The following is a 16041-nucleotide window of genomic DNA, read 5'->3' on the forward strand; positions in this document are numbered from 1 at the left end:
GGAAACCAGTGGATTGTCGTCTCCAGGTTGGAAAAGAGTTAGTGCCTCAAGGGGGAGGGAGTTCAAGTATCTCGGAGTCTTGTTCACGAGTGAGGGTAGAATGGAGTGTGAGGTGGATCGGTGGTCTGGTGCGGCATCTGCAGTGATGCGGGTGCTGTGCTGGACTGTCGCGGTGAAGAGGGAGCTATGTCAGAGGGCAAGGCTTTTGATTTACTGGTCCATCTACGTCCCAATACTCACCTATCATCATGAGCTCGGGGTAGTGCCCGAAAGAATGAGATCACGGATACAAGCAGCCGAAATGAATTTCCTGTGTGGGGTGACTGGGCTTAGCCTTAGAGATAGGGTAAGGAGCTCCGACATAAGGAGGGAGCTCGGAGTAGATCTGCTGCTCCTTCTTGTCGAAAGGGGTCAGCTGAGGTAGCTCAGGCATCTGATCAGGAAGCCTCCTGGGTGCCTCCCATTAGAGGTGTTCCAGGCACGTCCCACTGGTAGGAGGCCCCAGAGCAGACCCAGAACACGCTGGAGGGATTATATATTTCATCTAGCCTAGGAACACCTCGGGGTCCCCCAGGAGGAGCTGGAAAGCGTTGCTGGGGAGAAGGATGTCTGGGGTGCTTTGCTTGGCCCGCTTTGACCTGGCCGGATAAGCGAATGAAAATGGATGAATGGATTGATTTTACTAAACTGCTTTCTTAATTAGATTGTTGTGGCAGGGTGCTGCCTGGATTATATTCAGAGTTAATGTTTCTTTCAGATATCAATACACTACATTAATGTACCTTGTAGGCTTTGCAAGGAGGTGGTTGGGGAGGACAGCAGGTGTACAAAATGCAGGACCGCTGCACTAGAACTGTGGCATTACTTCTAGGCTCCTGTCTTAGGTTTAGGCAACAAAAGCACTTTGGTTGGTTGGTTGGTTTGGTAGATCAGGATTTTGGTTTTGCTGATGTGTTAAGTATCAACATTTTTTTGCAACCTTTCAGGTACATTATTTAGCAATATGTTATGTGTTCATATAGAAAACGTCATTTGCTCTGCATTGTTTCCCTCAAAAAGTATTCGCTTTTTCAGATTACATGGCTGGAAATCCCAAACTTTCCTGTTTAAGGTTTGACATAATTCATCTGAAAATGTTCTGCTCCATCTATCAAGATGAATATTCATAAAACTATATAATACGTAACGGAACATGTGTTTTATTTGTAGCTGTTTGTCTGGTCTTTGGTCAACTGGTCCAACTTTTCAAAGTCTTAAAGAGTCAGAACTGTCAGATGTCCCTTGTGGATAGCAACAGAATCTTCCTTCACTAGGCTTTGATTTGGTGATTAAATTTTGTTTCCTTTTCCTCCTAATACCTTTGTATTTACAGCTGGCCTCCGGTCTGTCAAGTTATTGTAGCATTTGATGATGTCCTGAGTGTGTGGCAAATGAGTCCAAGCGTCTGTCTGACCTGCACAATATACTGCTTTTGAATTTCCAACAACTTGACCACCTGAAGGTTTTTCTTAATTTATCTTGCTTGACTTGGGAGCAGTCCACCTCACGTTTGCCAGCTATGAAAGAAAAAATAGCAACAATCTTCTTGTGACTGTTTTATCAGTCCATGCTGAAGCGCTGTGTAAGAGGAAAGTCATCATAAACGTACTTCCCCCTGCGGATGAACTGTAAAACATTCAGAGTGAAAAAACATCGACCCTTCAGACTTTGCACATACAGGGCACTGCGGAGACACAGTTTTGATTAATTAATAAAAAGAAATCAGATCTGTATGAGAGATACTCTTGTCTTACTGTGTCTCCCACACACTTTGATTTGGTTTTCCCATGTCACCCTGATAAGAGGGTAGACATTTAAATGCACAGGAAGGCTCACAGATGCAGACACAGGGAGGAGGTCCAGGAGAAGACATTTATTATGGAGACCTTCACTCCAATTCAGTGGCTGTGTCAAATGTTGGCACAGACTTTGTATCATCTGCAATATAATACACATGCTCTATGATATGCCAGGCCTGCGCACTCATTACAACCAACCCCCTCAACACAGACAGTCAGTCAGTCGGTGGTCAAGGACATATTTCCCCCAAGATAAACAAGCCTTTATTCAAAAGCTGTAACAACATCAAACTGATATTTATCATATCAGCACATGGCTCTGTGGCCAGGAAATAGTTGTCTTTTATTTGCCCCTGGATCACAATGCGTTACACTGTGATATGCATTCACCGGCTTTATGTGCTTGGCAGGTTTTTGTGTGTACGTGTGCGTTGTGATCAGATATGCATCTGTGTGTTTTACAGCGTTGGCAGTAGCAGAAAGGAAGCCCATCCAAGGCACAGACTTGCTTTCTGTTTGTGGGCACTGACACTTTGGGGCTTATGCGCATGTGTTGTCTTTACGACACAAAGGACATGGACACAAATTTAAATGCATGTAGTCATACCAGCTGTTGGATCAGATGACGAGGCATAAAGAAAAGGAGAGAGATGGAGAGTAATGGGGTTGGGACGTTAAAGGAGAGAGAGAAAGTGAGATGAGCATGGCTATTTCTGAGTACACATCCCAGTCAAATGTTTATTCTCCTCCTGTGCTTTTATGTTCCAGGGTCCTGCTGGTACCAAAGGCGATAAGGGAGAACGAGTAAGTCATTCCACTCACACACTTCAACCACTGTTTAGAGCAAATCATGTTTTACTGCTCCATTTTGCAGTGGTAATATTGTTATTTTGCTGAGGTAAAACTCAGACTATTACTCACTAATGCTTCACAGCCTTGTTTTGAAGAAACTGAATTACCCTCTAGTACACATTCACTGTTTCTTTTTTGTCTTTTTACACAAGCATTCACTTTATTTCTCTCTTACACTCCCTCAAACTCATTTAGAGCAAATCAAATCAGTGTTCATGGTTCAAATTTGCAGCAGAGCAGGGCCTGTATTTTTGCTGACACAGTAGCTGAGCCATCACTGCCGAGGGCTTGAGAGACGCGCAACTTGCCAAGTTGAATCAAACCTGTAATTCCTGTATCTGTCCTGTTTTATCAACTGTTAGGGACATTTGTACCTCGCTGCAGTTAATTTTTGTTGGAAGACTCAACATGAAAGTCTCTTAAAAAAAACATGGCAGGATTTTCCTCTCTGTGTTGTGCATTTCGTGGAGTGGGCCAGTTGTGGATAAAGCTGGTTAGTCTTATTAGTATCTTGTAGTGTGCATCTAGTCTGAAATTCCTTTACACAGTGATTTAACTAAATGGGGGGAAGAGTGAACATTTACTACCAAGCTTATTTTTCCCCTAATACATTTTTGTGATATACACAGTCATAGATGCCACATCCAATGATTGTGTAATAGTGATGATGATTACTGTAAGGCAAAATAGGAGAGTGTCAGATGTTGAATTTATTATAAACATCAGTTATCAGTGAGACCTTTTTGATTTAAAGGGACAGTTCACACCAAAATCAAAAATACATATCATCCATCTTACCTTTAGTGCTGTTTATCAATCTAGATTGTTTTCATGTGAGTTACCAATTGTTGGAGATATCAGCAGTAGAAATATAATGCAACTAGATGGCACTCGGCTTGTGGTGCTCAAAGCACCAAAAAAGTATAGCAGTAGATGCATGCTTCCTTTTGCGCTGTGATACGGTGTGTGGGCGAAGTTCAGTAGCAAGAAAATAGTTCCTATATGAAACTGCTCATAGTAAGGTCTGTGGATTATCTTGAGTAAACTAAGTTATAAACTGAATTGAGTTTACTTGGTCATGGTTTCTAGGTAGAGATGTTGTTAAGTTTATCAAATGTATTTTTTTAACGCTTGAGCACCACAAGCCAAGTAACATCTAGTTCCATTGTATTTGAGAGAAGGCAGACATCCCTATGGCCAATATTGCCAACCTCAGCAACTCACACCTAGACTCACAAGTCAGTCTTTAGACACTTTGCTTAACTAAAGACTGATGACTTTCTCCCTGATTTTGTGTTTAGATGGGCGGATACAATTTCAGAGTTTAAAAAAACTCCCTACATTGCAGAACCAATAGTAAATCCGCAGGGTGGTCCTTCGGTGGCTCGCTGAACTCTTGTGCTCGTAAACATAGTCCGACTAGAAACACGTGTAGCGGTACAAAATGGCTCAAGTCGCTGTAAGTCCTTCATTTCCACGATCTTGTGGACTGAGCACACGTTTGATAAAATCTCTCGGCATCCATTTTCAAGCTCTCTGTGTGTTTGTTTCCTTGCGGACGAGAAAAGGGGTAGCGCACGTTTCCGAGAAGGCGTGTCCTTTTCAAAAATGCAAGAGGCGTTGCTTTGTTGCCGGCCGTTTTCGCACACACTTTAGAAAGGAGTGTCCCCAGACTGTCAGAAGGCGGAGATCCCTGATTGTCTGGTGGCGAGACTACACTCACACCAAAACAATCTAGACTGATAAATAGCGCTACAGGTAAGAGGAAAAATATGTTTGGTTGATTTTGGGGTGGACTGTTCCTTTTAGATGTATGTAAGGTTTTTAAAGGTGTGATAAAGTCAAGTCTTCACTCCATCGCACTCAACCAGTGTAGTGTCAATTTAGTGACTCAAAATCAATAGCTTTTCAATGTAATATTGTTTTGAAGGGGTATTACCATCCTGTACCTAGTCATTATTAAAATCTATGGGTGTTACAGTGATTTAATATTGTAGTCCTAAAAAGTCCAGTGACAAAAATAACATTTGACTTTTTTTCCCTAGTACGGGTCAAGAGCCAAAAACACTGGTTCCCACACTTCCCATAATGCATCTTTACAGCACTTTACATTAGACACTCCTCTTTAATTTCTGTTTAATTGTGTAATTTACAAATACTTGGCTGTCATAAGTGTGCTATCTGTTGGCCACATAAATATGAGGGACGTCAGAGTGTGGAATAAAGGTGGAGTGCACTCGTTAAAACACCCACAAAACACCCACCCACCAATTTATCAACCACTGGTCTGGGTGTTTGTGTTCCTGTGGTTGCTCAAACAGAAAAGTGGTATCTGTCTCCTGTGTGGTTGTATAATATCAGACCATGAGAGCTCTGTGTTTGTTCTTCAGGGGGATGTGCAGTCCCAAGCGGCTGTGCGTGCCATCGCACGGCAAGTGTGTGAACAGCTCATCCAGAGTGAGTAATCTGTGATATTTACACATTAACACCAGCATGTTATTAGGTGCAATTTTGTCTTGCTGGAAATGTTTCCTCTGACCTCCTCTGCATTCATGTAAAGTCTTTTCTTATTGTCTCTGTGATGTATTGTCTCATGATAAAAAAACAAATTTAGAAAATTCTCAAAACTTAAAAAGCAAATAATTTAACACTATCACCAACTCTGCCTCCCTGCAGGCCACCTGTCTCGCTACAACTCCATACTGAACCAGATTCCCGCCCAGTCAGCGGTGTCAATCCGAACAGTACCCGGACCACCTGGAGAGCCGGGTAGGAGAGGCCCCCCAGGACCTCAGGGAGAGCAGGGGCCATCCGGCAGGCCAGGTTTCCCTGGTACCAGCGGCCAGAACGGACGGCCAGGAGAGAGAGGTGAGTGAGGAGGATGTTTAAATATGTGTTTATGAGTAACGACAGAGTTATCTTTAGGATGCACAACAAATGTCGTGATTGAGAGAGACGGACGGAGGAAAAATATACTCTGCAATTTCCATACATATACCTCTCATTCTCTCAGTAATATACAGACTGATTGCAATCCATTATCAGCCCTTCACTGTTTGGGTTATGTCTAGACACTCTGGCTGCATGCTGTTGTTTATATTAGCATGAGAAAGAGTGAGGAAATATTTGAGTGTTTATTAGACCGCCCTTGATGCAGTGAGCAGGTGATGGTGTGAACTGAAATCGTAATAGTCATAACTGGAAAATAAGATGACAAAGAAAATGTGTAAGAAATAAAATATACAGTGTAGAAGAGTATGAGGTGTGGTTTAGAGAGACATGTCTATATGGAGCCTTTGTTCGGGGGGGCTTTTTATGCCTAAGGGGGGTGAACACTGGGGATTGTGTCTTATGGACAGTGCATTTAATCTCTGGGACAACAGGGTGCCCCTGCGTTTGGGTTTTCTGTCATAGCTTACAAATAGGGGTTACTGGTTTATAGGAAGGAATCTCAATTTAGTGAAAGGAAACATGCTGATTTTACACATTAAATAGGGCTGCGCAATATGGAGAATATCAAATATCACAATATTTATGACCATGTACTTTGACATCGGTATTGCAACAATATTGTAGGATTGACCATTGGTGCTTTTACAAAATATTTACACAATGACAGAAGACAACTTCAAGGATATTACAATATTCAAAATCTAAGATAATATCTAGTCTCACATCACAAGATCGATATAATATAGATGCATTTCCTGGCCCTGTAACAAAGTCTGTTAAAAGTCTTGGAGAATACAGCCGCATATGTGGGGGAAAAAAGTGGCTCCAGTAGGAGTGGAAAAAAAATTGATAGATTGCCTTAAACGATGTCCCTTGAGTCAGAACTGTTAGCGGTCAGGTTGTATTGTGGATACTGCTAAATTGGTGGAATTGTAAAGACGAGTATCATAATAATTGCAGATAGAGATGTGCCAATGCAAATATTTGATAGTATAATAACCTAACCAAAAATGATCAAGATTCCCATTATTATCAATATAACTACTTAACCCTGAAGTGTCTACAAAAACATTTTTTTCAGCATCATAGAGTGTATGTAAAGATGTGCTCTGGAATTTAAAAAGTGTGTTTCAGCAATATTCATGGATGTAAAACTTTCAACCTATTTTTAAGTAAAACTAAATAATGTGAAGCTTGAAGAGAAACAAAATCCATTTTCAAAATTTATATATATTATTGCTGTGGTCCAAGACTGTCAAAAAAAATATTAGTAAACACAAACTTTCTCCCGAAACCAAAAACTCAAGTACCGAAAGTCAAATTTGTGATGTCATCAAGTGTAAGGTGTGGAGCTGCACCATAGACAATGAATTGGGAAAGATGTTTTAGATGACACTGAGAGCACCCGGGGGGAATGTTCCAAGTATAGATGGAATCTTTGCCAGCGTCTTTGATCAAATCTACCAGCACAGAAGCTAAGACAGCTGTGGACAGGGCTGCAGCAAAATTTATTTTAGCCACCTAAAAAGACCCACCTAAAAAATCTGGATCAGTTTAAAGGCACACTGTATTTAGAATATTTTCACCACTTTACATTACACACTAACCCATCGAGGCAGCAGTAGACCAGCAACTCCTGTGTTTTCTGAAGAAAAATGAAATGAGGAGAAGTAAAATGAAAAATTTCCCCATTGGAAAGGGCTGTCTGATGGCAGGGTAAAGCGGCCAACAAATTCTAAATATAGTGTGCTGAGGTAACGTTTGTTCAGCGCTTTTGTATTACGTATGTGATGTGGCGGGGGGGTTTGCTACCTGGAAGTTATTGTCAACAGATCTTGTGTTTTTGGTCTATAGGGGAACATTTTCTGTTTCAAAACACTACAACAGACTACAAACATTCTGTGGGTCCACAAAATCATGCTCCCATTCATTGTCTACGAAGCAGTTCCAGACTTATTACTTGATGACGTCACAAGTTGCTCATGTTCACGACTATTGACTGAACTCTTTGAAAAGCTTTGAAAAAAAAAAAAAAAACAACAGGAAAGTGTATGTCCTTTTGCAAAAGAAGTAGGTCGAGCAGTGTTGTAGCTGTTGTCTCAATTTAATCTTCACTTCCATTACTGCGTCCTGTTGCTGTCCTCTGAATGAGCAACATAGCCAGTTATTTGGATAAGGCCTGTTATTGTGACATGACTGTAGAAAGCTCTGGTGTTGCAATAAATGTTTATGTGTAATAGGAGTGTCCAGCTGTTGAGAGCAGTGAGTGGTTGTGGAATAATCAAGTGCATTACAGTATGTAAAGTGATGTATTTTCCTTGTCAACAATTGCCAGGGGCTTTTACTGTTGAAGAGAACATAAAATTTGCTCCAGTTGGAGCTTCGACCTGCCTGCTTGTTTGCTGCTTCTCGTGGTTCTGGCCTGGGCTCTGACTCACAGTCGGGGTCAGAGCACAAGGCAGTATATCCATGAGGTCATCCCCCTGCCACGAGCCCTTAGTGGAGTAACAGCCGTTATGAGGCTCCGTCTTCATCACTTAAACATGCAACCCACACTAAAGAACCACATAGCGAATGAGTCTGCACACACGGAGGGTTTAGGAAAGCTGAGAGCGGCTGTCAGGAAATGTCCAGCATGGTTACCTCCTCCTCAGCGCTTCATGTCTTTGATTCTCCCCAATAACATTTACGATCTGCAGCCTCCACACACACATACACACACACTTTACTGTTTATAGGCTGAACTGAAACCAGAGCAGGCCAAATATTATAAAAGATGAATGGCAGGCTTAAGAAAATTAGACATGTTATTATTAAGTCAGATGGTCCATGTAAGACTGATACCAGGAACAAAGCTGAGCTCAGGCACAACAGATGAAACCATTTATATTCCACATACAATATTCTGAATAAAGAGACTGTGGGCCAACTGGTGGCTATCGTACAGAGAATATCACGAGATGAGGGTGCCGGCGCAGAGAGAATAAGCTTTGTTTGCGGTACTGCAAAATGTTTTCTCCTCAGCCTCACTGTGCTTACTTCCTCTTTACTGATGCAACTGATTAAGATAGTCGTAAAAGCAGCAGGACAGAAAAGCTGCAGATCACCACTTTTGTGTGGTTCTCTAATATTAGAGTGTTCGAAAGATATTCCATTAGGTCATTCAAACAGCTGCGCCGCTGGACAGCAGCACAGAGCCGGCTCTGGGTTTATCATACATTTTATTAGACTGATCATTCACGCATAATTAATCCGCCACATTTTCTCCAGAAATCTGCAGTGTAATGCCGACGTTGGGAAAGAAACTGTGAAGGAATTTTCAGATGCTTTTTCTAAGTAAAAATACCAACAACACAGAGTTCTTCAAAGCACTCCTACTTACATCACAACGCAGATGCATTAAAAGCAAAAATTTACTTAAAATATTAAAAGTAAAAGTACTCACCATGGAAGAAATGGCCCCTGTCTGTGATACATTTAACATGGTAAGATACTGATGCAACAATGTGTATGAGCATTTTACTGTAGCAGCTGGTAGAGACAGTGCTAGTTATACAATTAAGTAGTTTATTCAAGTGGTTCCCAAATTATGGGTTGATCCCCATGCAAAGAGTTGTCAGATAAATCTGGGAGGTCCAGAGATGATGAATGGGGGTTGAAAAGGAGAAAAAAAAACTCCTGCTTTACAAATCTGTTTTCATTTTTGGACTTCTTGTAAAATATTGGGTAATTCGACCTCTCTGGGACTCAAACTGTTATTTGAATGAAACCATGTGAGAAGTTTAGAGGGGAAATCTCTCTCTAATGGAGCTGCTAATAACTCTGAAGGGGTCACAAGCCAAAAGGATTGGGAGCTGCTGGTTCAATCTTTAGTAGGGCTGGGTATCAGTATGCGGTACCTTTAAGGTATCAATCAAAACCACCCAGTACCAAGTAGAAGCTTACATTTCTAGTCAAATGACACCCACATTCAATCATTTTTGCAGCAGAGGTCTGATCCCAAATCATCCCCACTCACACCAGATCAGCAAACTTTCTGTTGCTGCTTTCTGTGGAGTTGGTTTCATCTTCGTGAATTGTCAGTTCAACGTCTGACAAGTTAGCACGAGCTAACACAGCAGCAGCAGCTAACACTGAGCCATGTGTCCAGAGACTAGGCAACTGGAAGTCTTTTCATTCCTATGGGAATCTTTGTCACATCCCATGTGCCTGCGAAACTCCTCTCCTCCGTAATATTTCAGTCCGGAATTTGCCCCATGCACGTTAAAAAAAATTGAACTTTTGTGGTGGATTTCAGAGAGGCTGTAGGACAGTGTGCTAGCTTAGCTAAGAGGCTGCTAACTGGCTAACAGACTATTTCCTTCAATTCAGTTGCCTGTGTTGATTGTTAAGTGAGTTTATATGATTAAAAAGAACTTGTTTATCTAATTTTGACACATTGTGAATCTAAATAATGTTATTCTGCTAAAATATAGTTATACATTATATACAGTCAGATTGTCAGTATGACTCGTTTAGCCGTTTATAGGCTTTTCAAATAAATATTTCACAAAACATGCCATGTGCCTGGCAAAAACTGACAAAGTTAGCCTATCCATCATGGCTACAAGCAGTTTCTATCAGGTTTCTATCCATCCGTAAAGAAATGCACTTCCTTGGACACTAGAGGCATCATCTCTGTATTTATGGATCTGCTGGCACCAGTTACATACATAAGTGGGAACAAGGCATTAAACGGTCGAAACAAATTCATAACAAAAATACTTGACTTGTCCTTAAACCTGTAAATAACTGTTAGGTAACGTTAGCCGTGTGATGCTAACAGACCTGTCACTGTGCATGTGCAGGCAGACTCTCACAAACTCTCCCCAGCGTGGAGCTCACACTCCTGCAGCAGCACTTACAACCCATACAGTCTTTGGTGAAGTGAAGTCAAGCATAATTTATTTACAGATTTGGCAATTCAGTATGCTTAGATGACATAAACAATAGCCAGCCTTAATGTTTAGAAATGCATTATATTCTGTAACTATAGCCGTCAAATAAATGAAGAAGAGTAAAAACTATAGCCTACAGTAAACCCCCCTCTGAAATGTAGCGGTGTAGAAGCATAGTAAGCAAGTAGGATAAAGTGGAAATACTCAGGTATAGTGCAAGTACCTCAAAAGTGTACTTTTTTTTAGTTAATTTCCTCAACTGGGATAGTCAGTATTGCAAACCCTTAATAAAGTGGAGCTGTGTGTACACCAACAAGAGGGCAAACGTGTGATGTGATTTTGAGTTTAACATGGATCTGATTTAACTGTGTGTATTTCCAGGTCTGCCGGGAGAGAAGGGAGAGAGGGGGAATCCTGGGATTGGGAGTCAGGGACCTCGAGGACAAACGGGACCACCAGGTAAGATACTGACAAACTTATACACAGTCCTGAAAAGCTAAACCAACTGAATCCACTTTGTCCAATCCCGGTGCTCTAATAACATTTGGGGGTGCTGGACCTGCTCCAAAATATGATAATTTAACATTATTCTGTTTCTGAACATTCGTTTTTAGTGTTTTCTGACCAGAAATGTTTCAAATATTGAAACAATATAAGAGCACAGTTTCGGATCTGCTTTAGTCTCTGTTAAAGCTTAGTCTGAGAAAAGCAAGCAGACGTTTTGGACCGTGAATATAATTCTCTGTATTGATTTGCACTGTGTGGAGTTTGCGTTATGAATATATGTCAGCTGGGATTTTCTGTTTACTGTTGTGCAATCAATACTCACAAAACAAGCTGACAAAACTCCCCGGCAACTTTTCTATGATCAGATAACTTAAGAAAAAAATCCCTAAACTTCATTATGTGCAAAAGGAAATCTTTTCTGAGAGAAAGGTACAGGGCAGAGCTCTTCGTCTTTATTAGCTGTGCTTTTCTGGAATATTTGTGGGATGATAATTTTAGCTCTTGGCATATGAAACTCCCCTCAAATATTGATTTCATATTTCGGCAGACTGCTGAAGTGAGTCCTGATGGAGCACTTTCTCTTGTGTAAACAGAAAACAGAGGCCTCTAGCAAAATTTCAGCTAAGAACTGTTATTCCTGCTCCTGCCCTCAGGACATTCACTATCATCTCCCTCATCCAGAAATGACAATCATGTCTTGTCTGCCAAATTGTCACAGCAGCAGAGAGGGATTTAGAAGAGATTGAAGAGGTGATAGTACAGTGACAGGATGTAGCCTGGATGGCACATTTTCAGTTTATTATCCTTCCCCTCTCCCTTATCCCCTCTCAGCAGACATCACACTGGCAGTCGTTTTACACAGTGTTTATTGATGACTGACTTAATGTACTCTTCTGTATTTAACACAAACTTTTCTTCCATCCTCAGGCCCGCCAGGTGAAGGACGGACAGGCAGCCAGGGCCCCACTGGTCGGCCTGGCAGCCCGGGAGCACCGGGGAGGCCGGGAAATCCAGGTACATCAGGACCACCTGGTCCACCAGGATACTGTGACCAGAACTCCTGTCTGGGATACAACGTCGGAGGTAAACAACATTCAGCTATTTAGGCATTGGTAACACTTACACAGTATGCATTCACTACACAAATGGTTTATAAAACACTATGATTTAGTTGTGAGCAGATAAAAGAGCGTTTTGTTATGAGTGAGAGAGTTTCGAGACATGACCTCCTCTAAAAATATGATTTGTGAACTTTCGGGGGGGTCTCTAAAATACTGACAGTATGCTAGTTTTGCCATGCTTTTCTAGTTTTCTGAATCTTCATCATCATGGCTCATGTGTCAAATTAGGCCATTGTTGATGTACAATTCTAACATTAATCATCGCTAATTCACTTTAAGAACTGGCATCCATGCTGCTCTTGCCAACGCCATCAAAGCATGGCAGCGCAATATCATAAATTTCACTCACTTTAACTCAAAGATTAGAGAAGCACAAACTCAGTCAGGATGCTGAATTGCCATTTTTCATTTCTCTGTTTTGTAGTCAGAATACAATGCTCATGCATTTGTGTGTTTATAGGTCATGTTTTATTTGTGCTGATTAACTATAGAATATAATACATGACTCAGCAGAGTACAATGTGCCCTACTTCATTCGGCCATATTGTATCATATCATATATCTTATTATATAATGGCCTGCTGTGAAGTTTGGTTTTGATACCCATGCAGAGGTTTGATGTTGTCAACTGATTATTATCAGATGTGCTGACACAAGTCAAATAAGCGTACATGTTTGTAGCTATGAATGTTTCTTGCCTTCAGCATACTGTAGAAGGCATCTCTAAACAGAAATTAATAGAAAAATGTGTTCTCTGTAATCTTATCAAAAGGGGCCATGACAAAAAAAAAGGTAGGAACCACTATACGAATGAATACAAAAGCACACAAGTACATAGTGGGTCAGGTTCTGCCAACTGAAACAAAAACAACATTTTGACTGGAATATTTTCCCAAATGTAGTCAAAACACCAAATAACCAGACTTTACAAAAACATTCTTCGCTGCTTATTTAGACCTTATTTGTCCCTATTTGTCCTTATGCAACTGAGCATTAACTGTATTCTGTCATGTTACACTATAAAAAGACTTAATCAGAGTAACCATCAGTGTGACTAATTCAGACTTATTTATTTTATTGTAAGATTTGGTCATTTCTCAACATAAAAAGCTGACACTGTGTACCCCTGCCCGGTCTTTCCATCATATAAACCATCCTTTACATGTGTAAAACATTGAAATATTGTTTTCACAGTGACACCCGGCTGTGAGATAGTTATTGTTCTCATAAAGCTCTCAGAAAATTGGAGAGTGATCTGGCTTTTATAGTTGTTCCACTGTGAAGTTTTTACATTCATGTCTGCACTGATGGATTAAGAAGTTAACTATGTCACTGACCGAAACTATTTGTCTATATTGAGATGTAATAAAATATCCTCTTATGCTTACATTCAGACAAACACACACACTGGATGTCTCTCAGAATTCATAGTTATGAGGACCTTTATGGGTCCATTGTCTTAGGCCATCTCAGGGAGGACATCTAACAGCTTCGGACGAGTTGTCTTAATGAAACATCATCTGCTAAAAGTAGCTGATGGATGAGACATTACTTCATCCATCAAGCCAGATTTATTTTATATGAATGGATTCCAGTCAAATGTTTTTTTTCTAGTTTTATGACTAAGGAGAGTCTTGCCTGTTATTCTCAACCATGCAAGGATCAAGTGGTGCCTCCCTGACCACTTGAAAGGAAAATGCAGTATTCGGAGTAGTATTGTTCCTTTCACAGCAGCTAGAGTTTGACCCTAAATTTGTCTTTGTCATTGCTGCTTTTAAAGGGATAGTTCAGTTTACTAGTATTTTTCAAACTTACCCAAACCTATTATTGCGTTTCTTTAAATGTACGTTTTTGTTAAAAGCTGTGTGAACAACAAGGTTAGCCTATTGTATCTCAATTACTAAATGTCAAGAAACCAGTGTCAGTGCAGCTGTAAGAGTTAATACAACTTCGTCTGAGCCAAGGGTCTCACCTTCATTAGCCAACCATGAACAGTTTTAAGATTTTGCTAATGTAAAATAGAAATCAGTAACTTTATCAAATGTATACATTACTCTTTGGCATAGAATAAGTGTACATTTCCCCTAATTTTATCGATATCGACTACATTCCATTAAGAGTTGGCAATTGAGCTAAGTTTAAGCCACGATAAGTGCATCTTTGAACTGTATGTTGATGCATAAAAAAAAAAAAAAATGTATATCATTAGCTGAATCATACTTAAATATCTTAGGTGTTGCTCTTCAAAGCAATAATTTTTGAAACATTGTTATTCCTATTATTTATATCAATTCATAAATGATGTTTTTTTTTATGGCCGGCTTTACTATGGCATTTTTTAATGACATTTTAAGGGCATAGTCTGTTATGTTTCGTACAGTACTGTGTTGTTTTTATTATGTTTTTTAAATTTTTATGGCATACCATGTTATATGTTTTTTATATATATATATATATATTATATTTTATATATATATATATATTTTATATATATATATATATTTATTTATTTTATATTATTATTATATGTATTCTATATTATTTATGGCATACTACACTATGACATTTTTTACAACGTTTTAATAACATATTTTACATTTGTATGATTATTTTATGGCATAACATACTATGACATTATACATGCAGATATAACAAAATACCATACCAAGAATGTTGTAATGAAATTTTTTAATTACACTTTATGCCATGTATATAGTACAGTATGCCATTAAATGCCATATGAAAGCCATGGTATAGTATGCGGTTAAAATTTCCAAAAAAGGATCGTAGTAGAGTATGCCATAAAAATTATAAAAAAAGCATCATAGTATAGTATGACATGAAAATGTCAAAAAAAAAAAAACATTATAGTATGGTATGACATAAAAATGTCATAAAAAGTGTCAGAGTGTAGTATGCTTTAAAAATGTCCAAAAAAACATCATAGTATGGTATGACATAAAAATGTCATAAAAAGCATCATACTGTAGTATGATATAAAAATGTCCAAAAAATCATCATAGCATAGTATGACATAAAAATGTCATAAAAAGTGTCATAGTATAGTATGCTATAAAAATGTCCAAAAAAGCATCACAGTATAGTATTACATAAAAATATCATAAAAAGTATCATAGTATAGTATGCTATGAAAATATCATAAAAAGTGTAATAGTATAGTATGACATAAAAATATCATAAAAAACATCATCGTAAATTATGATATGAAAATGTCCAAAAAAAACCCCATCATAGTATTGTATGACATGAAAATGTCATAACAAGTGTCATAGTATATTATGCTAAAAAAAGGTCATAAAAAGCATCATAGTAAAGTATTCTATAAAGATGTCATAAAAAGTGTCATAGTCGAATATGACATAAAAATGTCATAAAAAGCAACATAGTATAGTTTGACATAAAAATATCATGAAAAGTGTCATAGTGTAATATGCTTTAAAAATGTTTAAAATGCTTTAAAACCATTATAGTATAGTATGACATGAAAATGTCCAAAAAAAAGCATCATAATTTAGTATGACTTAAAAATGTCATAAAAGTGTCATAGTGTAGTATGCTTTAAAAATATCAAAAAAAAACATTATAGTATAGTATGCTTTAAAAATGTCATAAAAAGTGTCATACTGTAGTACGATATAAAAATATCATAAAAAGCATCATAGCATAGTATAACATAAAAAAATCATATAATGTCATTCTATAGTATGTAATTTTAAAAAATAGCATTAATTTATGTCATGATACAGCATACCTTAAAAATGTTTTTTAAAAATGTAAGTCATGGTATAGTATGTCATAAATGTAATGCATTGT

At 38.8% G+C, this 16041-nt stretch overlaps 1 protein-coding gene across 5 annotated transcripts in view; it reads left to right on the forward strand.

Moving 5' to 3' along the window:
* Positions 1 to 16041, forward strand: part of col14a1a (collagen, type XIV, alpha 1a) — a 188890-nt gene that overhangs the window by 168133 nt on the left and 4716 nt on the right. For all 5 annotated transcript variants that reach the window (XM_049584055.1, XM_049584054.1, XM_049584058.1 and 2 more), the window contains 5 exons: positions 2607 to 2642; positions 5081 to 5147; positions 5367 to 5558; positions 10961 to 11038; positions 12014 to 12169. In XM_049584055.1, the coding sequence (XP_049440012.1) occupies positions 2607 to 2642; positions 5081 to 5147; positions 5367 to 5558; positions 10961 to 11038; positions 12014 to 12169 (529 nt within the window). The remainder of the gene's footprint in view (positions 1 to 2606; positions 2643 to 5080; positions 5148 to 5366; positions 5559 to 10960; positions 11039 to 12013; positions 12170 to 16041) is intronic.

The sequence above is a fragment of the Epinephelus fuscoguttatus genome, linkage group LG8 (genome assembly GCF_011397635.1).
Source record: "Epinephelus fuscoguttatus linkage group LG8, E.fuscoguttatus.final_Chr_v1".
Classification (NCBI taxonomy): domain Eukaryota; kingdom Metazoa; phylum Chordata; class Actinopteri; order Perciformes; family Serranidae; genus Epinephelus; species Epinephelus fuscoguttatus.